We start from the raw sequence: 25,637 nt of genomic DNA, 5'->3' as shown, positions 1-25,637 counted from the left end.
ACTGACCCGCCTTTCTTTTAATTGTTTCTTATTTAGCACCTTGTAGACATGAGTTACGTGCTTCTCAATCCTCTTTAGCTACAATATATACTACTTACTACTAATATTACTGCTATGATTATTATTATTGTTATCATTATTATTATTATTATTATTATTATTATTATTATTATTATTATTATTATTATTATTATTATTATTATTATTATCACAATTATTTTTATTATTATTACTTCCACTATTATTACTATTACTACTACTGCTACTACCACTTCTACTACTACTACTACTACTACTACTACTACTACTACTACTACTACTACTACTACTACTACTACTACTACTACTACTACTACTACTGCTGCTGCTGCTGCTGCTGCTGCTGCTGCTGCTGCTGCTACTGCCACTAGTACTACATCCATCATTACTCGCAAATCGGAGAGTGCAACTTACGACGATGTATCAGTCCGACTTGGATCATTAACTAGCTAGTCTACTGTGTGAAAGTTATTTGTGTATTGTTCCAGTCAGAGTACTGTTTCTTTTTATTCTTTACCACTAATACTACAACTATTGTCACTGCTACTCTTATTACGTCTGCTTCCCCTCCTATGTCTACTAGTATTTCTGGTACTACTATCACAATTATTGCTATTTTTAACAGTACTTTAACCTAGACCTCTTTTCTAATATTATTATAATTATTTCTACTTCTTTATGGACTTCTGCTACTACTGTCACTATTACTGTCACTACTACTGTCACTATTACTGTCACTACTACTGTCACTACTACTGTCACTATTACTGTCACTATTACTGTCACTATTACTGTCACTACTACTGTCACTACTACTGTCACTACTACTGTCACTACTACTGTCACTATTACTGTCACTACTACTGTCACTACTACTGTCACTATTACTGTCACTATTACTGTCACTATTACTGTCACTACTACTGTCACTATTACTGTCACTACTACTGTCACTACTACTGTCACTACTACTGTCACTACTACTGTCACTACTACTGTCACTATTACTGTCACTATTACTGTCACTATTACTGTCACTACTACTGTCACTACTACTGTCACTATTACTGTCACTATTACTGTCACTATTACTGTCACTACTACTGTCACTATTACTGTCACTACTACTGTCACTACTACTGTCACTATTACTGTCACTATTACTGTCACTATTACTGTCACTACTACTGTCACTACTACTGTCACTATTACTGTCACTACTACTGTCACTATTACTGTCACTATTACTGTCACTACTACTGTCACTATTACTGTCACTATTACTGTCACTATTACTGTCACTATTACTGTCACTATTACTGTCACTATTACTGTCACTATTACTGTCACTATTACTGTCACTACTACTGTCACTATTACTGTCACTATTACTGTCACTATTACTGTCACTACTACTGTCACTATTACTGACACTATTACTGTCACTACTACTGTCACTATTACTGTCACTATTACTGTCACTATTACTGTCACTATTACTGTCACTATTACTGTCACTATTACTGTCACTACTACTGTCACTATTACTGTCACTATTACTGTCACTATTACTGTCACTATTACTGTCACTATTACTGTCACTATTACTGTCACTACTACTGTCACTATTACTGTCACTATTACTGTCACTACTACTGTCACTATTACTGTCACTATACTGTCACTATACTGTCACTATACTGCCACTACACTGTCACTATACTGTCACTACTACTGTCACTATTACTGTCACTATTACTGTCACTACTACTGTCACTATTACTGTCACTACTACTGTCACTATTACTGTCACTATTACTGTCACTATTACTGTCACTACTACTGTCACTATTACTGTCGCTATTACTGTCACTATTACTGTCACTATTACTGTCACTATTACTGTCACTATTACTGTCACTATTACTGTCACTATTACTGTCACTACTACTGTCACTATTACTGTCACTATTACTGTCACTATTACTGTCACTACTACTGTCACTATTACTGTCACTACTACTGTCACTACTACTGTCACTATTACTGTCACTACTACTGTCACTATTACTGTCACTACTACTGTCACTATTACTGTCACTATTACTGTCACTACTACTGTCACTATTACTGTCACTATTACTGTCACTATTACTGTCACTATTACTGTCACTATTACTGTCACTATTACTGTCACTACTACTGTCACTATTACTGTCACTATTACTGTCACTATTACTGTCACTATTACTGTCACTACTACTGTCACTGTCACTATTACTGTCACTATTACTGTCACTATTACTGTCACTACTACTGTCACTATTACTGTCACTATTACTGTCACTATTACTGTCACTATTACTGTCACTACTACTGTCACTATTACTGTCACTACTACTGTCACTATTACTGTCACTATTACTGTCACTACTACTGTCACTATTACTGTCACTACTACTGTCACTATTACTGTCACTACTACTGTCACTATTACTGTCACTATTACTGTCACTATTACTGTCACTATTACTGTCACTACTACTGTCACTACTACTGTCACTACTACTGTCACTACTACTGTCACTACTACTGTCACTACTACTGTCACTACTACTGTCACTACTACTGTCACTACTACTGTCACTATTACTGTCACTACTACTGTCACTACTACTGTCACTATTACTGTCACTACTACTGTCACTACTACTGTCACTATTACTGTCACTACTACTGTCACTACTACTGTCACTACTACTGTCACTACTACTGTCACTATTACTGTCACTACTACTGTCACTATTACTGTCACTACTACTGTCACTACTATTGTCACTACTACTGTCACTACTACTGTCACTACTACTGTCACTACTACTGTCACTACTACTGTCACTACTACTGTCACTACTACTGTCACTACTACTGTCACTATTACTGTCACTACTACTGTCACTACTACTGTCACTACTACTGTCACTACTACTGTCACTACTACTGTCACTACTACTGTCACTACTACTGTCACTATTACTGTCACTACTACTGTCACTATTACTGTCACTATTACTGTCACTACTACTGTCACTACTACTGTCACTACTACTGTCACTACTACTGTCACTACTACTGTCACTACTACTGTCACTACTACTGTCACTATTACTGTCACTACTACTGTCACTACTACTGTCACTACTACTGTCACTACTACTGTCACTACTACTGTCACTACTACTGTCACTACTACTGTCACTACTACTGTCACTATTACTGTCACTACTACTGTCTCTACTACTGTCACTACTACTGTCACTATTACTGTCACTACTACTGTCACTACTACTGTCACTACTACTGTCACTACTACTGTCACTACTACTGTCACTACTACTGTCACTACTACTGTCACTACTACTGTCACTACTACTGTCACTATTACTGTCACTACTACTGTCACTACTACTGTCACTACTACTGTCACTACTACTGTCACTACTACTGTCACTACTACTGTCACTACTACTATCACTACTACTGTCACTACTACTGTCACTTTACTGTCACTGCTACTGTCACTATTACTGTCACTACTACTGTCACTACTACTGTCACTACTACTGTCACTACTACTGTCACTACTACTGTCACTACTACTGTCACTACTACTGTCACTACTACTGTCACTACTACTGTCACTACTAATACTACTGCTGAAAGACGTGTAACATGACACTATATGTTTCTATATTTCACTGACTATCACACTCTGAAACAGTGATAAAACAACATCAATCTAGAGCAAGTGTTCAAGATTTGAGAGTAAAACTTAGTACTCCGTACATTATTACCACTGGAGACTAAGCTAATACTGTAAAACTTCAGAACGCCATAAAAAAAAAAAGTAAGTTTTCATTTTTGTTACGATTTCTTTTCGTGGTTAGTTTCCTATGAATTATGTAACACGCTTAAATACTAATTTTAATTATCCGCAAAATTTACCACATTAGGGCTACGACAGCTATTTCTCATTCACCTATAGATTACCAGTTAATCCTTTTGAACGTATTTTGTGAGTTTTTACACCATGATCACACTTGTCAAACGCTTTTGTAAAATCAGTTTACAACACATGTGCGTTTTGTACATCTTCCGGTGCGTTCAGGACCCTGTCAAAAATGTGTAGCAATAACGAAAGGCGTGTCCCCTACCTCGATCTCTAGCGCCCTCAGCTCACATACTGAGGTCCGGAGTTGGAATCCACAGTACGGCTGGATAATATTAGGACGTGTTTCCATAAGATACCTGCTGTCCATTTTCACCCATCAGTATAAAATGGGTATCTGGGTGTTAGTCGACTGGTGTGGGTCACATCCTGGGACCAAATTGACCTAAATTGCCCGATATGCTCTGCATAACAAGCGGCTTTCTTTATAGTAGGATATCAGATAGGACTGTATACCTTGTACGTGTAGAAATAAAATTATTATTATTATTATTATTATTATTATTATTATTATTATTATTATTATTATTATTATTATTATTATTATTATTATTTTTATGCCATGCTTCCCAGGTTTGTGCAAATTTTTCATTCCATTTGATTAAAATCTTGCTTCTTAATACATATTCCAAGATTCTGACTGTAGTGACATTAGTAGCGATTTCGAATACGTATATATATAAATAATATATATAAAATATAGGGAGGTACCACCTCTAAAGCTGGACTGGGGACCCTCATCTTTAGAGAAGACAATAAACGTACCTCAGGGAAAACTCAAGGTTCTCCCCGGGGCTGTTTGTACACATATATATATATATATATATATATATATATATATATATATATATATATATATATATATATATATATATATATATATATATATATATATATATATATATATATATATATATATATGTCGTGCCGAATAGGCAGAACTTGCGATCTTGGCTTAAATAGCAACGCTCATCTTGCCATATAGGACAAGCGAAAATTTGTGTATGGAATAATTTCGCCAAAATCATTCTTAACCTAACGAAAAAAAAATATTTCACTGTGTTCGTTAGTATTAAATTATTGTAAACAAATCCAAAATGTATTTAGTTGGGTTAGGCTAAAATAAATTACTCTTGTTATAATAAGGTTAGGTAAGTTTTCTAAGATTCTTTTAGTGCAAAATTAAAAATTTTTACCTTAACATTAATGAAAAAAATATATCTTTAAACGTATAAGAGAAAATTTTAGAAAGGACTTAATTTTAAATGAGTTCTTGCTAATTGACCAGTTTTACATATTCGGCACGACATATATATATATATATACGTATATGTCGTGCCGAATAGGCAGAACTTGCGATCTTGGCTTAAATAGCAACGCTCATCTTGCCATATAGGACAAGTGAAAATTTGCGTATGCAATAATTTCGCCAAAATCATTCTGAACCTAACGAAAAAAATATATTTCCCTCTGTTTGTTTAGTATTAAATTATTGTAAACAAATCTAAAATATATTTAGTTGGGTTAGGCTAAAATAAATTGTTCTTGTTATAATAAGGTTAGGTAAGTTTTCTAAGATTCTTTTGGAGCAAAATTTAAAATTTTTACATTACAATTAATGAAAAAAATATATCTTTAAACGTATAAGAGAAAATTTTAGAAAGGACTTAATTTTAAATGAGTTCTTGCTAATTGACCAGTTTTACATATTCGGCACGACATATATATATATATATATATATATATATATATATATATATATATATATATATATATATATATATATATATATATATATATATATATATATATATATATATATATATATATATATATATATATATATATATATATATATATATATAGGTAGTAGGTTGGTAGACAGCAACCACCCAGGGAAGTACTACCGTCCTGCCAGATGACTGTGAAACAAAAACCTGTAACTGTTTTGCATGATGGTAGGATTGCTGGTTTCTTTTTCTGTCTCATAAACACGCTAGATAACAGGGATATCTTGCTACTCCTACTTACACTTTGGTCACACTTCACAGACACGCACATGCATATATATATATATACATACATCTAGGTTTTTCTCCTTTTTCTAAATAGCTCTTGTTCTTTTTTATTTCTTCTATTGTCCATGGGGAAGTGGAAAAGAATCTTTCCTCCGTAAGCCATGCGTGTCGTATGAGGCGACTAAAATGCCGGGAGCAATGGGCTAGTAACCCCTTCTCCTGTATACATTTACTAAAAAAGAGAAGAAGAAAAACTTTATAAAACTGGGATGCTTAAATGTGCGTGGATGTAGTGCGGATGACAAGAAACAGATGATTGCTGATGTTATGAATGAAAAGAAGTTGGATGTCCTGGCTCTAAGCGAAACAAAGCTGAAGGGGGTAGGAGAGTTTCAGTGGGGGGAAATAAATGGGATTAAATCTGGAGTATCTGAGAGAGTTAGAGCAAAGGAAGGGGTAGCAGTAATGTTAAATGATCAGTTATGGAAGGAGAAAAGAGAATATGAATGTGTAAATTCAAGAATTATGTGGATTAAAGTAAAGGTTGGATGCGAGAAGTGGGTCATAATAAGCGTGTATGCACCTGGAGAAGAGAGGAATGCAGAGGAGAGAGAGAGATTTTGGGAGATGTTAAGTGAATGTATAGGAGCCTTTGAACCAAGTGAGAGAGTAATTGTGGTAGGGGACCTGAATGCTAAAGTAGGAGAAACTTTTAGAGAGGGTGTGGTAGGTAAGTTTGGGGTGCCAGGTGTAAATGATAATGGGAGCCCTTTGATTGAACTTTGTATAGAAAGGGGTTTAGTTATAGGTAATACATATTTTAAGAAAAAGAGGATAAATAAGTATACACGATATGATGTAGGGCGAAATGACAGTAGTTTGTTGGATTATGTATTGGTAGATAAAAGACTGTTGAGTAGACTTCAGGATGTACATGTTTATAGAGGGGCCACAGATATATCAGATCACTTTCTAGTTGTAGCTACACTGAGAGTAAAAGGTAGATGGGATACAAGGAGAATAGAAGCATCAGGGAAGAGAGAGGTGAAGGTTTATAAACTAAAAGAGGAGGCAGTTAGGGAAAGATATAAACAGCTATTGGAGGATAGATGGGCTAATGAGAGCATAGGCAATGGGGTCGAAGAGGTATGGGGTAGGTTTAAAAATGTAGTGTTAGAGTGTTCAGCAGAAGTTTGTGGTTACAGGAAAGTGGGTGCAGGAGGGAAGAGGAGCGATTGGTGGAATGATGATGTAAAGAGAGTAGTAAGGGAGAAAAAGTTAGCATATGAGAAGTTTTTACAAAGTAGAAGTGATGCAAGGAGGGAAGAGTATATGGAGAAAAAGAGAGAGGTTAAGAGAGTGGTGAAGCAATGTAAAAAGAGAGCAAATGAGAGAGTGGGTGAGATGTTATCAACAAATTTTGTTGAAAATAAGAAAAAGTTTTGGAGTGAGATTAACAAGTTAAGAAAACCTAGAGAACAAATGGATTTGTCAGTTAAAAATAGGAGAGGAGAGTTATTAAATGGAGAGTTAGAGGTATTGGGAAGATGGAGGGAATATTTTGAGGAATTGTTAAATGTTGATGAAGATAGGGAAGCTGTGATTTCGTGTATAGGGCAAGGAGGAATAACATCTTGTAGGAGTGAGGAAGAGCCAGTTGTGAGTGTGGGGGAAGTTCGTGAGGCAGTAGGTAAAATGAAAGGGGGTAAGGCAGCCGGGATTGATGGGATAAAGATAGAAATGTTAAAAGCAGGTGGGGATATAGTTTTGGAGTGGTTGGTGCAATTATTTAATAAATGTATGGAAGAGGGTAAGGTACCTAGGGATTGGCAGAGAGCATGCATAGTTCCTTTGTATAAAGGCAAAGGGGATAAAAGAGAGTGCAAAAATTATAGGGGGATAAGTCTGTTGAGTGTACCTGGTAAAGTGTATGGTAGAGTTATAATTGAAAGAATTAAGAGTAAGACGGAGAATAGGATAGCAGATGAACAAGGAGGCTTTAGGAAAGGTAGGGGGTGTGTGGACCAGGTGTTTACAGTGAAACATATAAGTGAACAGTATTTAGATAAGGCTAAAGAGGTCTTTGTGGCATTTATGGATTTGGAAAAGGCGTATGACAGGGTGGATAGGGGGGCAATGTGGCAGATGTTGCAAGTGTATGGTGTAGGAGGTAGGTTACTGAAAGCAGTGAAGAGTTTTTACGAGGATAGTGAGGCTCAAGTTAGAGTATGTAGGAAAGAGGGAAATTTTTTCCCAGTAAAAGTAGGCCTTAGACAAGGATGTGTGATGTCACCGTGGTTGTTTAATATATTTATAGATGGGGTTGTAAGAGAAGTAAATGCGAGGGTCTTGGCAAGAGGCGTGGAGTTAAAAGATAAAGAATCACACACAAAGTGGGAGTTGTCACAGCTGCTCTTTGCTGATGACACTGTGCTCTTGGGAGATTCTGAAGAGAAGCTGCAGAGATTGGTGGATGAATTTGGTAGGGTGTGCAAAAGAAGAAAATTAAAGGTGAATACAGGAAAGAGTAAGGTTATGAGGATAACAAAAAGATTAGGTGATGAAAGATTGAATATCAGATTGGAGGGAGAGAGTATGGAGGAGGTGAATGTATTCAGATATTTGGGAGTGGACGTGTCAGCGGATGGGTCTATGAAAGATGAGGTGAATCATAGAATTGATGAGGGAAAAAGAGTGAGTGGTGCACTTAGGAGTCTGTGGAGACAAAGAACTTTGTCCTTGGAGGCAAAGAGGGGAATGTATGAGAGTATAGTTTTACCAACGCTCTTATATGGGTGTGAAGCGTGGGTGATGAATGTTGCAGCGAGGAGAAGGCTGGAGGCAGTGGAGATGTCATGTCTGAGGGCAATGTGTGGTGTGAATATAATGCAGAGAATTCGTAGTTTGGAAGTTAGGAGGAGGTGCGGGATTACCAAAACTGTTGTCCAGAGGGCTGAGGAAGGGTTGTTGAGGTGGTTCGGACATGTAGAGAGAATGGAGCGAAACAGAATGACTTCAAGAGTGTATCAGTCTGTAGTGGAAGGAAGGCGGGGTAGGGGTCGGCCTAGGAAGGGTTGGAGGGAGGGGGTAAAGGAGGTTTTGTGTGCGAGGGGCTTGGACTTCCAGCAGGCATGCGTGAGCGTGTTTGATAGGAGTGAATGGAGACAAATGGTTTTTAATACTTGACGTGCTGTTGGAGTGTGAGCAAAGTAACATTTATGAAGGGATTCAGGGAAACCGGCAGGCCGGACTTGAGTCCTGGAGATGGGAAGTACAGTGCCTGCACTCTGAAGGAGGGGTGTTAATGTTGCAGTTTAAAAACTGTAGTGTAAAGCACCCTTCTGGCAAGACAGTGATGGAGTGAATGATGGTGAAAGTTTTTCTTTTTCGGGCCACCCTGCCTTGGTGGGAATCGGCCAGTGTGATAATAATAATAATAATAAAATATATATATATACAGCTGGCTTTAAAAATTATATTTATTTATTAACCTTATTAACCACCGCTCAAGCGGCACAAATAAATTAAATAAAATAAACTCAACCAAGCCATTGCCAAAATACCATGTATGTATGCTTATGTATTTTGTAAAATCATTGGTGAAACAGGGAAATTTAAAATTCAATGTACGGTTAAAAAAATGGAATATCTTAGCTTTGATAAATATTTTGGAATTATAAGAATATGTGCATTACCATATTCATGGGTAACCCGATATTAAATATTTAAAATAAATATAATTACATTTTATGCAAGTAAACTTAAGGAACAAAATCACACGAAGGTAACGAAGATAACATAATTTTTGCATTTCCTCTATGCAAAAATACTTATCTGAATAATTTACCAATATTTAGCAGAGATAATAAAACATACACATTTAATTAGATAGAATTTACACACAGCAAACGAAACATATTAACGATTATTAAGCTCATAATGTTGGCAGGAAGCATTTGTAGCATTAACTGAGAATAATTTGTTAAGGCAAATGAATAACTATCGCTCACCTTGAATTTTTGGATGGACTCAAGAAAACTCTTGGGAGAAAACTTTCTTAGAGTGATCACTGTACCACCATGTGTTAGAGTGGCAACAACATGGATGTAACCAAATATGTGAAACATCGGTATCACCAGCAATGTTGCCTTAAACATCTGACTGATGGTGTCCGGTACATATTCGTTCCACTGACATCTGAATAAAAAGTAAATATAATGATTATATGTTAATATAAATTCATTTAATTGAAATAATCATATATTTTTGAGATGCATTACTCCCAGTGTTGCACGATATATATATATATATATATATATATATATATATATATATATATATATATATATATATATATATATATATATATATATATATATATATATATATATATATATATATATGTATATATACATATATATATATATATATATATATATATATATATATATATATATATATATATATATATATATATATATATATATATATATATATATATATATGTATATGTCGTGCCGAATAGGCAGAACTTGCCATCTTGGCTTAAATAGCAACGTTAATCTTGCCATATAGGACAAGTGAAAATTTGTGTATGCAATAATTTCGCCAAAATCATTCTGAACCTAACGAAAAAAATATATTTCACTGCGTTTGTTTAGTATTAAATTATTGTAAACAAATCTAAAATATATTTAGTTGGGTTAGGCTAAAATAAATTGCGCTTTTGATAATGAGGTTAGATAAGTTTTCTAAGTTCGTTTTGGTGCAAAATTATAAATTTTTACATAAACATTAATGAAAAAAATATATCATTAAACGTCTGAGAGAAAATTTTAGAAAGGACTTAATTTTAAATGAGTTCTTGTTAATTGACCAGTTTTACATATTCGGCACGACATATATATATATATGTATATATATATATATATATATATATATATATATATATATATATATATATATATATATATATATATATATACATATATATATATATATATATATATATATATATATATATATATATATATATATATATATATATATGTATGTATATATATATGTCGTCCCGAATAGGCAGAACTTGCGATCTTGGCTTAAATAGCAACGCTCATCTTGCCATATAGGACAAACGAAAATTTGTGTAAGCAATAATTTCGCCAAAATCATTCTGAACCTAACGAAAAAAATATATTTCATTGTGTTTGTTTAGTATTAAATTACTGTAAACAAATCTAAAATATATTTAGTGGGGTTAGGCTAAAATAAATTGCTCTTGTTATAACAAGGTTAGGTGAGTTTTCAAAGTTCCTTTTGGTGCAAAATTAAAAATTTTTACATTAACATTAATGAAAAAAAAATCTTTAAACGTACAAGAGAAAATTTTGGAAAGGACTTAATTTTAAATGAGTTCTTGCTAATTGATCAGTTTTGCATATTCGGCAAGACATATATATATATATATATATATATATATATATATATATATATATATATATATATATATATATATATATATATATATATATATATATATATATATATATATATATATATGTCGTGCCGAATAGGCAGAACTTGCCATCTTGGCTTAAATAGCAACGCTCATCTTGACATATAGGACAAGTGAAAATTTAAGTATGCAAAAATTTCGCCAAAATCATTCTGAACCTAACGAAAAAAAATATATTTCACTGTGTTTGTTTAGTAAGTATTAAATTACTGTAAACAAATCTAAAATATATTTAGTTGGGTTAGGCTAAAATAAATTGCGCTTGTTATAATAAGGTTAGGTAAGTTTTCTAAGATACTTTTGGTGCAAAATTAAAAAATTTTACATTAACATTAATGGAAAAAAATATGTCTTTAAACGTATAAGAGAAAATTTTAGAAAGGACTTAATTTTAAATGAGTTCTTGCTAATTGACCAGTTTTACATATTAGGCACGGTACATATATACATATATATATATATATATATATATATATATATATATATATATATATATATATATATATATATATATATATATATATATATCTTTCGTTCTTTCAACGCGTCAGCTGTATCCCACCGAGGTGGGGTGGCCCAAAAGGTAAAACCAAAATTTCTCCTTTTAAATTTAGTAATATATACAGGAGAAGGGGCTACTAGGCCCTTGCTCCCGGCATTTTAGTCGCCACTTAAGACACGCATGGCTTACGGAAGAAGAATTCTGTTCCATTTCCAAAAGTTAATTCATTATTCACAAGTAATGAATTCTCTTCTCCCTCTCTCAGGCCTCTTATGATGGCTGATATGTAACATATAGGCCTAGAGAAATGGTGATCTCGTTATATTTTGTCAGTCTAAATTTAGTTAGTATTAAAATTATTAATCATTTAAATATTTAATCATTATTAATCATTTAAATATCATTATCGTTCAGACTGAATTTCAGTGAGTTATTTCAAAAATGCGTTTACACCTGATTATCAAGAATGTAATCATAAGCGAGTTCAAAACTGACCTATCTATTGTCATTGAGGCGAGAAGGTTGCGATGGGTGCACATGACAGCCTTAGATAGTCCCGTCGTGCCCGAGGACAAGAAGTTGATGGCCACTACTCTGCCAGGCTCCAGACCTTCCGTCTGAGATGGAGGATTGATTATTTGCTTTCATATAACACCCTTTTCCCCCAAAATATGATTAACTGTTTATCGTATGGTTAAGTTTTTTCTTAAGAACTTGAGCACAAGTAGAGTGAATGGAATTCTTGAATTATCCCGCGTCACAGCGTTTGACAATAAAGTTATACATAAGGGCGGTCTAGTTGAAGCCAACGCTGGTGTATGTTATTGTGTCAAAAATTATATTTTCCATGCATAATACCTTTTATTTGTCTTTTAATAAAAAATATGTTAAACCTTTAATAGTTTAATTAGTCTAATATTGTTTACTGTTATAGAATATTTAGCATTGTAGAGATTCGCTAAAATTCTAACTACATTATAACTTAGAACCATTAAGATAGTTTTGCTACTAGATGGTATAGCCAATAAGAACAACTCTCACTGCTTAATAAAACTGTTGCAGTATGAGTTTTTTTTTATTCGCCGGTATTCTCCCGGCCCGGGTCTTTTCCAATAGTGGTGACCCGGCCTTGGCTCCCTATCTGGGGAGTGTCTCGAGACATAAGTCTCCCATGGGAGGAGGTATAAGTACCCCATCATCTTTGGGACCAAGTGTCCCCAGGCCTAGCCACAGTCCCCGCCCTCACGGGGCTCGCAGGGGCAAGCTAGGTCTCTGGTGTGCCATTTGCCCCGCCCCAAAGGGGCTCCTGGGAATGGCAGTCTTGTGAGCTGCAGATGGTAGCAAGTTCAGGTTTTTTTTTTTTTTTTTTTTTTTTTATTCGCCGGTATTCTCCCGGCCCGGGTCTTCAGCTTCGCACTAATCCTGATCAATTAGATTATTAAGTTAATTATATTTTCCTCGTAACATTATCTAAATATTAATGCCTTTTCTGTAACAAAAAAAAATATATATATTTAAGACGATGTAAATTTTATTACATTGTATTTGTTGTTAAATAGAGTTCCTCAATTAGTAGATTATTTTGATGTATGAAATAGTTTTAGTAATAGAATATAGCAATTCTTAAACACATGAGGAGACGCGTCTCCCAGCTGAAGAAGGAGGAAGGAAAGAGAGTCGAGTTTTTTAATATGGTAGGCTGATACGTGCATTTATTTTACTCGAAATTTCGATGATGCCAATTCAAACGTATTCAAAAGGCTACTTTAGTAACTCCGCACACTACCCCTAGTGACACCTTGCTATACAACAGAAGACTCGGTCTCAGGAACTCTATATGAATAAATACGTGTCCAAGATCAAGGACACTATAACCAGAGTCTGACCATGGACAGCCCTCATAGCCGTAGTACAAGGTATTGATTAAATCAATATAAAAAGTGATACTGAGTGTATTGACAGTTCAAATGACATCGCCACTGGTGTTAGCGCTTCAAAACTGCGTAAGCGTACAAATCAAAATTTTCTTGTAAAATCCTCAAATCATTGGCGGTGAACATAGCTGAGGAATATACGCTCAAGAAAAAGGAGCATGTATTCACAGTGTGTATAAAGGTTTCTGCCAGAAATCAACGGTGAACCCATCAACATGGACCATAAATACTCTTTCTGAGTTTGGTAACAGCAGCTGCTGAAGCCACCAATAATAGAGTTGATATATTCATGTATAAACTGTCCTGCCACCTATCACTTTTATTTGAACAGCAGATAGAGGCGCTGACATGCTTCTGCTACCCAACGGAACACTTGAGGTACATCCATGATGGTTACCTGGAGGTTACCTGGAGGTTATTCCGGGGATCAACGCCCCCGCGGCCCGGTCCACGACCAGGCCTCCCGATGGATCAGGGCCTGATCAACTAGGCTGTTACTGCTGGCCGCACGCAGTCCGACGTACGAGCCACAGCCCGGCTGATCCGGCACTGACTTTAGGTATCTGTCCAGCTCTCTCTTGAAGGCAGCCAGGGGTTTATTGGCAATTCCCCTAATGCTTGATGGGAGGCTGTTGAACAGTTTTGGGCCCCGGACACTTATGGTGTTTTCTCTTAGTGTACCAATGGCGCCCCTACTTTTTATTGGCGGCATTTTGCATCGCCTGCCCAGTCTTTTACTTTCGTAGGGAGTGATTTCTGTGTGCAGATTTGGGACCATTCCTTCCAAGATTTTCCAAGTGTAGATTATGATATATCTCTCCCTCCTGCGTTCCAACGAGTACAAGTCAAGTGCTTTCAAGCGTTCCCAGTAGTTAAGGTGCTTGACAGAACTTATACGTGCAGTAAAGGATCTCTGTACACTCTCTAGATCTGCGATTTCACCTACTTTGTATGGAGATGTTAATGTACAGCAGTATTCCAGCCTAGAGAGAACAAGTGATTTGAAAAGGATCATCATGGGCTTGGCATCTCTCGTTTTGAAAGTTTTCATTATCCATCCTATCATTTTCTTTGCACGTGCGATCGTGGCACTGTTGTGATCCTTGAAAGTGAGATCCTCAGACATTACTACTCCCAGGTCCCTTACATTATTTTTCCGCTCTATTGTATGGCCGGAGTCAGTAGTATACTCTGTTCTAGTTATTATCTCCTCCAGTTTTCCATAACGGAGTAGTTGGAATTTGTCCTCATTGAACATCATATTGTTTACCGTTGCCCACTGGAAAACTTTGTTTATATCTTCTTGGAGGTTAACCGCGTCCTCAGCAGATGACAGCCTCATGCAGATCCTAGTATCATCCGCAAAGGATGATACGGTGCTGTGGTGTATATCTCTGTTTATGTCTGATATGAGGATAAGGAATAAGATGGGGGCGAGTACTGTGCCTTGTGGAACAGAGCTCTTCACTATGGCAGCCTCCGATTTAACTCTGTTGACCACTACTCTTTGTGTTCGATTTGTTAGGAAGTTGAAGATCCATCTCCCCACTTTCCCAGTTATTCCTTTAGCACGTATTTTATGGGCTATTACACCATGATCGCATTTGTCAAATGCTTTTGCAAAGTCTGTGTATATTACATCTGCATTCTGATTTTCTTCCAGTGCATCCAAGGCCATATCATAGTGATCCAGTAGTTGTGAGAGGCAGGAGCGACCTGCCCTGAACCCATGTTGCCCTGGATTGTGCAGATTTTGGGAATCCAGGTGATTTGCAATCCTGCTTCTTAGCACTCTTTCAAAGATTTTTATGATGTGGGACGTCAGAGCTATTGGTCTATAGTTCTTAGCTAATGCTTTGGTGGTTCACTTCTCCAACGATTACCATGGCCTCGTGTTGTTACATTTGAGTCTGTCTGCAAGATGTATGTTAACTATGTTACTAAAACGTAAAGGTATCTCAAAATTGTTTTTGAAGGATATGGTTCAATCACGAAGGATGTAACATATCTTCACCAGACAAGAGGTACAACAGGTCTCTAAGGAAAAGTTGATAAAGAAGCTGATAGAAACTAGACGCAAGGCAGTTGATGCTAACTTATTAAATGTCAATGTCATGATGAATTCATATACCATCTGCGTCTCATCTGCCATCTACCAGGCAACGGACTTCTTGATTTGTTTTCATGATGACGGCATTAGGTTAGACAAAAGCATGTCCGTCAACACTCACAAAATATGGAACTCCAGTTAGCTGCAAATTTATTTGGGTGCAGAGACGCGCAATTTGGTTTAATTGGTGCATCCAGTCTGTGGCTGGGAGTCAACATCACTCCTGTTTGGCACTGGGAAAGAATTTGCTTTAATAAAGTTGAAGAACAATACTTATTTTAAGAAACAGTCTGAAGTATTCCACCGAGTAGAAAATACAGTTAAGGTACTTCAGCTTGAGAAGAGGAACTTTACTCTTACAATGAAACGCCGGAAAGACTGGACGTAGTGCCTTACCGGCGACAAACATTGCAATCGCCTCTTTTATGTGGGTTTGCACTCTGCCACATAAAACGGCAGAATCACGATATCAGAGCGCTTGTGTTTATTTCAGGGTTCAGCAGTAGATGGATATGCAATATTAAGGATGGCTATTTGTCAGTAGTCGGTCTATACTGCGAATAATAGATTTATAACCAACTCTAGAAGCTCTACTGAAAGTGATCAGATGCAGTTGCAAGGCTGGATGCGGTACGAAAGTAAGTACCCGCAAAAACAGTCTGAAATGCTCAATAGCATATCTCGAGTACATGAGAGGTTAGGTTAGGTAAGGTTTGTCAGGAAACAAGACAAGTGTTTCCTGACGCGGGTCTTAGTCAGATGATAACCCGCATCTGAAGCTTTGGTCATCTGGCCGAGGCCTTCCACTGGCTTACCGGTCAACCCCTTTAAAAATTATGGTCATTTATAATCATTTTCCATTGTGTTGGATACAGTACATGAGAAACCATACCCCCGGCCGGGATTGAACCCGCGGTCATAGAGTCTCAAAACTCCAGCCCGTCGCGTTAGCCACTAGACCAGCTAGCCACAATAAGATTCATCCAACTAGGTATATTTCTACACCATAGGAAGGTTAGCACAGGCACCTCTGTGACCACAAATGCAAGTTTTTACAGACGAATCTCCAGCTAGCGTGGCCGTGACGAACTCTAGCTCAAGTCCCTTCATTGCCGTCAACATGACTCAAGAAATCGTAATGACACGATTGCAAACAAACCATACCCCCGGCCGGGATTGAACCCGCGGTCATAAAGACTCAAAACTCCAGCCCGTCGCGTTAGCCACTAGACCAGCTAGCCACAATAAGATTCATCCAACTAGGTATATTTCTACACCTACGTCACGGCCACGCTAGCTGGAGATTCGTCTGTAAAAACTTGCATTTGTGGTCACAGAGGTGCCTGTGCTAACTTTCCTATGGTGTAGAAATATACCTAGTTGGATGAATCTTATTGTGGCTAGCTGGTCTAGTGGCTAACGCGACGGGCTGGAGTTTTGAGACTCTATGACCGCGGGTTCAATCCCGGCCGGGGGTATGGTTTGTTTGCAATCGTGTCATTACGATTTCTTGAGTCACAGTACATGAGAGCTAGATCTGCAAAGTTATACTTGCCTTTCATGGACAATAAGGATGAACTTTGGAATATTATGTACATAGTAAAAAATATATTTGCCTTCCATAACAAACGAAGTTGTCTATTTTTCCCGCTAATATTAACGTATGTTCAGAATATACGGTATTATGTCCGTCATGCTCAAAATTAAATCATTTGCAGCGGCATGAATATTTCCAAGCTAACACCCATTAATTACTTTTTTTGACGAATATTTAAAACATATATAACATAATCCACAGCATTTTGAAATGTTTTCATAAGAAATAATGTGGAAAGTAAAACAATATTACGTTTCAAGATTAAATTAAATATGCAGAGTTAAGTAATATTCATTATTCTCATATTGCACTGATTCCTTGTTGTCTCTAGTTTGAATATAATATTCTTCAAGTATTCATCATTTTTAACAGTGAACATACAAGAAAGATAGAATGTGTTGACCTTAATTCAATATGCACACACACACAGGCTCTGGTGGCCTGGTGGTTAACGCTCTCGCTTCACACGGTGAGGGCCTGGGTTCGATTCCCAGCCAGAGTAGAAACATTGGACGTGTTTCTTTCCACCTGTTGTCTATGTTCCCCATCAGTAAAATGGGTACCTGGGTGTTAGTCGACTGGTGTGGGTCGCATCCTGGGACACTGACCTAAGGAGGCCTGGTCACAGACCGGGCCGCGGGGGCGTTGACCCCCGGAACTCTCTCCAGAAACACACACACTTTTCACAATCCAGACTACCAGTTCTGCTGTGTGGAGACTTCAAATAAGATGAAGCTTCCATCATACAACATAGTGCATATACTGTGTAAAACGGAAACACCTTTGTTCTTTTGTATATGCATTATATTACAATTGTTATTAAAGTTATAATAATTACAAAACATATCATTCTAAGAGACATTATGAAATAAAATATTGTTTAATATTCATTTAAGTGGCTGTTTCTCTGCTCTTAGGTTCTGACATTCATTATAAAATATAATATAATACTATGCGTAAACACCAGTGAGAAGTGAGACAGTTGTGAATAGTTGAGTTTACCACACAATTACGCACTGTAATTTTTTAGGTATTCCCGTAGGGGGACCTTTAAGTGGTTGCCAGAATTCTGTTCTCTTCCTCCAACTTTCCGTTTTTCTTTCGCTCTTAGCTCGAGAAGGTCTCACCTGATCGGCCTCCCTTTTGTATTGATGTTAGTAGAATTACCGACAATGTATTAGGTAAAAGGACACAAGTGCAACTAATGTGTCATTTTATTGTGGCAGTTTCGCTCTCCAGGAGCTTTATCAAGACTGATAAAAGCTCCTGGAGAGAGAAACGTTGCCACAATAAAATGTCACATTAGTTTCACTTGTGTTCTTTGGCCTCCGTTTTGAAAGCTTGTGTACAGTGAAAGGGCCAATTTCTTGGAACAATTAGCACGTGCAAGTGTTTTATGAGAAAGGTTCTTAAACCCTTTCCCAACTTCCTAGAATGGCTCCAGTAACTTTCAGAACTCTCAATGTTAATAAAAGGTGCCTCCTAATTCGAGCATAGTGGAGAGTGAAACTCAAGTGATTAGCAAACATCTCCCAGTATTATGTAAAAAAAGTAGTGTGAAATTTTGATTCCCATTTAATCACGTCAAAAATATTTGAGTATTCCTCTTTAGAATGGTTTCAATATTGAATGGCTGATGCCTCTTACTGCCAGGACAGTACCCATTAAATTTAGTTTGTGTGAGGTCATATTTGACATTGTATAAAAATTATTTAAAAAAAATGGGATCGTTAGAGTCCATGCGATGACTGGAGAATGCTTTTTCTGATCAGCTTCAAATTTTCCATCCTGGCGTTTTGTCCAGAAAACAAAGATTGCTTTGCTTTTAGGCTAAACAATTCCCAATTTTTCCAGTTTATTTATTGTTTATTTTCATTCCATAAATAAGGATTCCATTATCTTATCAACATGCAAATATTAAAGATGATGCAGTAAATAAGATGGAATACGTCCTATAATTTTAAACTAGGTGCAAATTATAATTATTAATGAAATTGTTAAATAAAAATTTGGATAGTTGAATTTAGAGTAATTATTACTGGAGAATACCATTTCAGATAGGTTTCAAACTATCAGCTTGTATAGGATTCATAAAAGTAGCTTAGGCTTTACCTTTGATCTACGAAAATTTTAAATTGCCGTTTTTATTAAATAAACTGGTTTCTATTTAATAACTAGAGAAAGCTTTTTCTGGTCGGCTTTAAACACTTAACCGATTGTTAGTGTGGAAAATTAAATTTACCTAGATGTAACTCATAAGATACATACTAGTAAATGGTAACAAAGATAATTATTCTTTATCAAGGTTACAGAGACAAGTAGGAATTTTAGGACACCTAGGTCGCAAAAATGTCCTCCTTCGATATCTACGATAATCTATCTCTCCACAAGTCACTCTGGACATATATTAATTTCAAATGAAATATACATCACAAGGAATTCTGGTAAAAACATTAATATAAATATATGGAGTGCATATTAATTTAAAATGTGAATACATATGCATTGAAGGAGAATTTATAATAATAAAACTTACCAATTAGTCTGGAGATTATGGTGTGTCATACAAACACCCCTGCCTAAATTATGAAGAAAATACTGGCCAGAATTTCAACACAAAATAGACATGACTTAGCTGGGGTTCCAAAGCTGTCCTGTCCATCTGCGTAATGCTCACATTATGCAGAACTGCAAATCCAACAATTTTGGCTCCTATTTGAGAGGTTTTAAGCCCAATATAACCCCTAAAGCGACGAAAATTCTTCCAATTTTCACTAACATTTCTCTTGTTCCATTCAAAACATGGTGACTCTCCCCCCTGCGATGCTCACCCATCGCTGGTTCTTTATTTATTTACAAATTAATTTTTATTACCTACAATATAGGCCATCAATTTACATATAAAATACACTGTATTTTTGGAGAATATACAGTATTTTCCACAGTTAGTAAATGCTTAAGAGTTTCTTTTATACTTTATAGCCTACACTTAAATGGTCTATGTAAATTTTTTTTATCAAGTTGAGCATAAAGTTTTTTTCTTGAACGACTGCAGAAAATTTTAAATTGATTACAGCCGAAAAAATATAGAAATATTAAAAATTCTTTATTTTACAGTGTTTTAAATTTTATAAATTTAGTGAACCCTTAAATACTACAGGATGTGATACAAGAGCCATCCCATTGTAAACTACAGTGTTCCCTTCCTATCAAACATTATTTTTTTAACTTAGAATCCCCTCTCCGATAGGTTTTAAATTTTCAACACTAATCAACTATTATTAGGCCAAATTTTGTAGAGTAATTGACATGTGCATTTGGCCTCTGCAGAATTTTATATACATTATTCCGTGAAACTGTTTCCACGAGATAGCTAAAACCCTCTTCTGATCGTCTTCAAAATTTCAACAGAGACGCATCCTACTGAGAAGGTTGGCACTGTTATTGGACTGTGTAGGTGCCATTTTACCACTTTTAATCTATAAGTGATATATTAATATTTTGGAATAAATAACTGAATTATGCTTCTTGAAGAGGGGGAGGTCTTGATGCTGGTGAGGGACCCGTGATCCAAGGAAGTGGATCGAATCAAAATACCGCCCATTCCAAAGGTGCTATATCTCTACGGGTTTAACGTTTACCTGTGATTACAGTAAAATAATTGTCAATGGGATCAGTTTCAGTTTCCGAAGGATGATTCATCGTATGAAATCTTTTTGGGGGGTATATGATGAGTAGGTGCAAATTTTATTGGATTTTGAGCAATAGCTCGGGTTCAAATTCCGGCCAGTCGCAGTATGTTCTTTATATTCATACGTATAGGGACACCTTTTTATATTTATTTTACTGCTCTGGAATTTTATCACCACCTTGCACCATCACTTTCGCGCGGATAGAGGTAGAGGCGGCTGCTCTTATGGAACACAAAGATGCCTTTCTCCGATCAGCAACGACCAAAATAAACGCAGTTTCTCATGCTGTGCATTGTTGGATGCTGTGGAAGTCCTGCTGTTGCGCACTGGAGCGGAGGAGAGAGAGAGAGATACGTGATAATATATACCTGGAATATACTCGAGGACCTGGTCCCAAATCTGCACACTGCCATAACAACATACTGGAGTGAGAGATATGGGAGGAAGTGTAAAATAAACCCAGTGAGGAGCCGGGGTGCGGTGGGGACAATAAGAGAACACTGTATCAACATCCGAGGTCCAAGACATCTTACCAGAAGATATCATAAACACGGCTGGAACAAATGTAGAAGTCTTCACGAGGAAACTGGATAAGTATCTTCACCAGATATCAGATCAGCCAGGCTTTGATGGATATGTAGGGCAGCGGGCCTCCAGCAGCAACAGCCTGGTTGACCAGGCAAGCATCAGAGGAGCCTGGCCCATGGCCGAGCTCCGAGACTAATGAGACTCTCGAGACTCATCAAAGGTATATCAAAGGTTAAGGCGAGTTTTCATGAACAATCTAGAAAAAAATCTTAGAGGATTGGAAACTGAATGTCAGTACGAAAACACAACTATTAAATAATCATTTTCCTTCTTATGGAGTATTGAAGTTTGACAGATTTCGTTCAATCTGTCCATCTATATGGGTTTCCTGTTTTTTTTTTTTACAGTATGTTACCGCGTAAATATTTTTTTTTTAACTATTTTGCGTTCCACGTCTTGGGATTTCATATGTTAATCTACATTTCATATGCCTCCTAAGAGAGTTTATGCATTTCCTGTGACTTTGAGGGTATTAGGGCACAGAAGCAAGGTTTATTTTGTGTGTTAAGGTGTCTGTCTCTAGCACCTGGACTTCTTGGGATGGATGAAATAGCTTCTAGACATCTTGAGAGAGTTGAGCTGCAGCTGCTTTGCCTTCTGAGGTTTTAAGGTTCAACCACTAAACTTCTTGCGAGAGTTCAAGTTCAGTGTCTTGGGAAATGTAATACAGGTATCTCGAGGATCATGCTGCAAATGAATCATGTTTAACTGACTTAATGCGTGCAGTAAGCGTTTCCCGTACGTTTTTGAGTTGTGATATCTCGCCTACCTTGATAGGTTTGGCATTAACAGTGAGTTATTTTGACAGGCTTGAAACTCATCGACGGCACGAAGGGTCACATTTTACCTGTAGACGAATATTTGTGGAAGCTTTAACTAACTTTGGGGTAGGTAAACTCTGTCTATATATGCTGAGAAAAAACACTACTCAGGGTATACATTCCGTACCAGGCATCTGTTGATTAAACGCCACTTTTTTTCTGACTAAAGACTGACATGATCACAAGTCTCTGATACTTATTTACGGCAAGGAAATAATCATTAACAGTAACTCTATATATGAACTCTGCTTCGAGGCATATTTGAGAATAGAGTTGCGTGATGTATGTTTGTTTAATTCCACTGGAATTTTATAGATACACTACCGCTATAAGTATTTCCTATTTCTAAGCTTCAAGATGGGGTGTCCTGCTGTTCTATGGTATAACACCTGGCTCATAACCTATGTGATCCGGGATCACTCTCCATGCAGCAGCTAGACGTATGGGCAAGTCACATTATACTTGTCTCTCCTCACCTAGTAGTGAATAGGTATCTGGTAGTTAGTTGGCCATTGTGGGTTTCATTCTGAGGAGTTGATAGTATATTTACTTTAGATATGAATGATCTTTAAAATTACCTAAACTAGAACATTAGCTCTTATCATTTAATATCGACTGAATTAAAAAAATAAATGCTTCGCATATCTTTTGCGATGACAGGGTAGAGTAAATTTTGTACTTTATATACCGTTACAACTGAGGTAAATGCCTGATCCATATGACAATGCATTATTGGAAATAATAAATCTCTTCTCATTTCTTTCAGTATTAAAAAAATCACCTTTTTTTATATACAGTCATCTATGCGTTAAAATTTAATATTTTTTTTTCCATAATGTCATTTCTAGAAAAACTGGGATATTTCTAGGTAGCGAGAGTGGCCCACCAGTGTCGATCATTAACGTAGTACACGTACAGCGTTCTCAGAGAAGACCCTGAGCGAAGCGGTGTCGGGGGAACAGCAGTTAAGTATAATTGTTGGGTTGGTGTAGAGGCGTTTATCGAAATGTCTCATGTAACTAGAATCCTGGCTTTTCTTATACATGAAACTGATGTCTCAAATGAGTTACAATACGTGCAAGAACCTTGAAGTTTTAAAACATGAGTGATTATGCTCACTAAATTGGCCGATTCTAATTAATTTTATAATTGAGCTACGGGTATGGATATGCAAAATAAATGAATAGTTTCAGAAATAATAGTGATGCTACGTACAATACTTAACTAATTTATACATCTTATAAATTAACAATTATGCATCAGATGGATCATCAGTCATGCATGAGATGGGTTATCAGTCAGTTTACCAGGTATATTATTAGTTTTACTAGTAGCTTTACCTTTGTGACAGGCGGTAGTGGTTGAAAGTCCATGAGATCGTTAAAGCTGGGTCTTCCGGCTGCGTCTCCCAAGACCCACACCTTCCTGATAGTGCCGGACGGAAGACGGGAGACAGCAGTTTCCAACTTGTCAGCCACAGTGTAGTGCACCACGGCCCAGCAAATATCACTCACTTTCAATCCATTGACCAAATCATCTGTTCAATGAGCACCAGATGAGTTAGGTTAAACATACTCTTACTTCACACATGTTCACTCTAAATTTTTTGTTAGAAAAGTCCAAAGTTAATTGCCTGTGAAACTTTTGTAAAGTGGCACGTGAATATGCAAGGTGATGAACTTTTTTTTGTAAGATTTATAGCAATCTAAATTAGAGATTCTCTACTAATTGAAATAGAAAGACAATGTATCATTGAGATAGAGTCGTAAAGATGGCAGTCACACCTATCTTCAAAATAACGGCCACATATAAAATTAGATATAGTTGCTTAAGGCAAATGCAACATATTCCGTTTGCAAAACACCAGGGATATTTCTTGCCCAACAAGTGATACACATTTCCCGACTTGATGATTTCAATAAATCACTTGTGGTTATAAATAAATAACATGAAATGTGCGTGTGGAGAGAGGAATTTGTTGGTATATTGGAATTATACGTGAATCGACGTCTGAGGAAGGGACGGTATGTATAGAGCAAAATTTTGGTTTGTTTAGATTACTCAGTTCTTCATGTAGGATCACAGCTTTGTATGAGAAGACCCACCTGTGCTGAGGTTGGGATTCAAAGGAACGAAGATAGCGCCGTGGTATATAACGGAGAGGAACACCAGTGGGTAGTCTACGTAGTTAGGGGCGAGGTAGAGAACGGGGTGACCTAATGTGACCCCGGCGCCGTGGAGACCTGCGGACACCCGTGGCACAAGATCACACAGCTCAGAGTACTTCCGCTGCTCCTGAGTCTCTGAGTTTACCTGAACATATCATAGCAATGGTCAGAGGTGGACGGCAGCGTAACGGGAGAGAGGGATGCTTGAATAAACAAAGTTGCCCAAATTTTACGTTATAGCAAAAAAATGCTTAAATTGACAAATTAATCCTGGAAGAACTAAAATTATATATATATATATATATATATATATATATATATATATATATATATATATATATATATATATATATATATATATATATATATATACACTGATCTCTGGCTGAAGGAGACTCGAACCTATGAACCTTAGGACAAGGTACGCAGTGCTTTACCAATCTACCCACACTGAATAATACCTTGGCGTGTAGCATGCGCTACACGTTTTGATCCAAGGCAGCCAGCTTACAGGTAGAAGGCTTACAGCTTTTCATCTCATCCCCTGCATGCATCAGCCTTACTAGAGATTTGAACAATGCAAGGAATTCGCGAGAGCAGGAGAAATATACACAAACACTGATCTCTGGCTGAAGGATACTCGA

At 36.6% G+C, this 25,637-nt stretch overlaps 1 protein-coding gene across 1 annotated transcript in view; it reads right to left on the bottom strand.

The window, feature by feature from the left end:
- The window catches only part of LOC128692722 (uncharacterized), a 94,954-nt gene that overhangs the window by 34,371 nt on the left and 34,946 nt on the right, over positions 1-25,637 (bottom strand). Inside the window, exons 3-6 of the mRNA XM_070080998.1 lie at positions 24,931-25,138; positions 24,166-24,362; positions 12,579-12,700; positions 10,077-10,263 (exon numbers count right to left, since the gene is read on the bottom strand). Of these exons, the coding sequence (XP_069937099.1) occupies positions 10,077-10,263; positions 12,579-12,700; positions 24,166-24,362; positions 24,931-25,138 (714 nt within the window). The remainder of the gene's footprint in view (positions 1-10,076; positions 10,264-12,578; positions 12,701-24,165; positions 24,363-24,930; positions 25,139-25,637) is intronic.

Source organism: Cherax quadricarinatus, chromosome 6 (genome assembly GCF_038502225.1).
Source record: "Cherax quadricarinatus isolate ZL_2023a chromosome 6, ASM3850222v1, whole genome shotgun sequence".
In the NCBI taxonomy this organism is placed as follows: domain Eukaryota; kingdom Metazoa; phylum Arthropoda; class Malacostraca; order Decapoda; family Parastacidae; genus Cherax; species Cherax quadricarinatus.
This window is presented reverse-complemented; position numbering and strand designations above follow the sequence as displayed.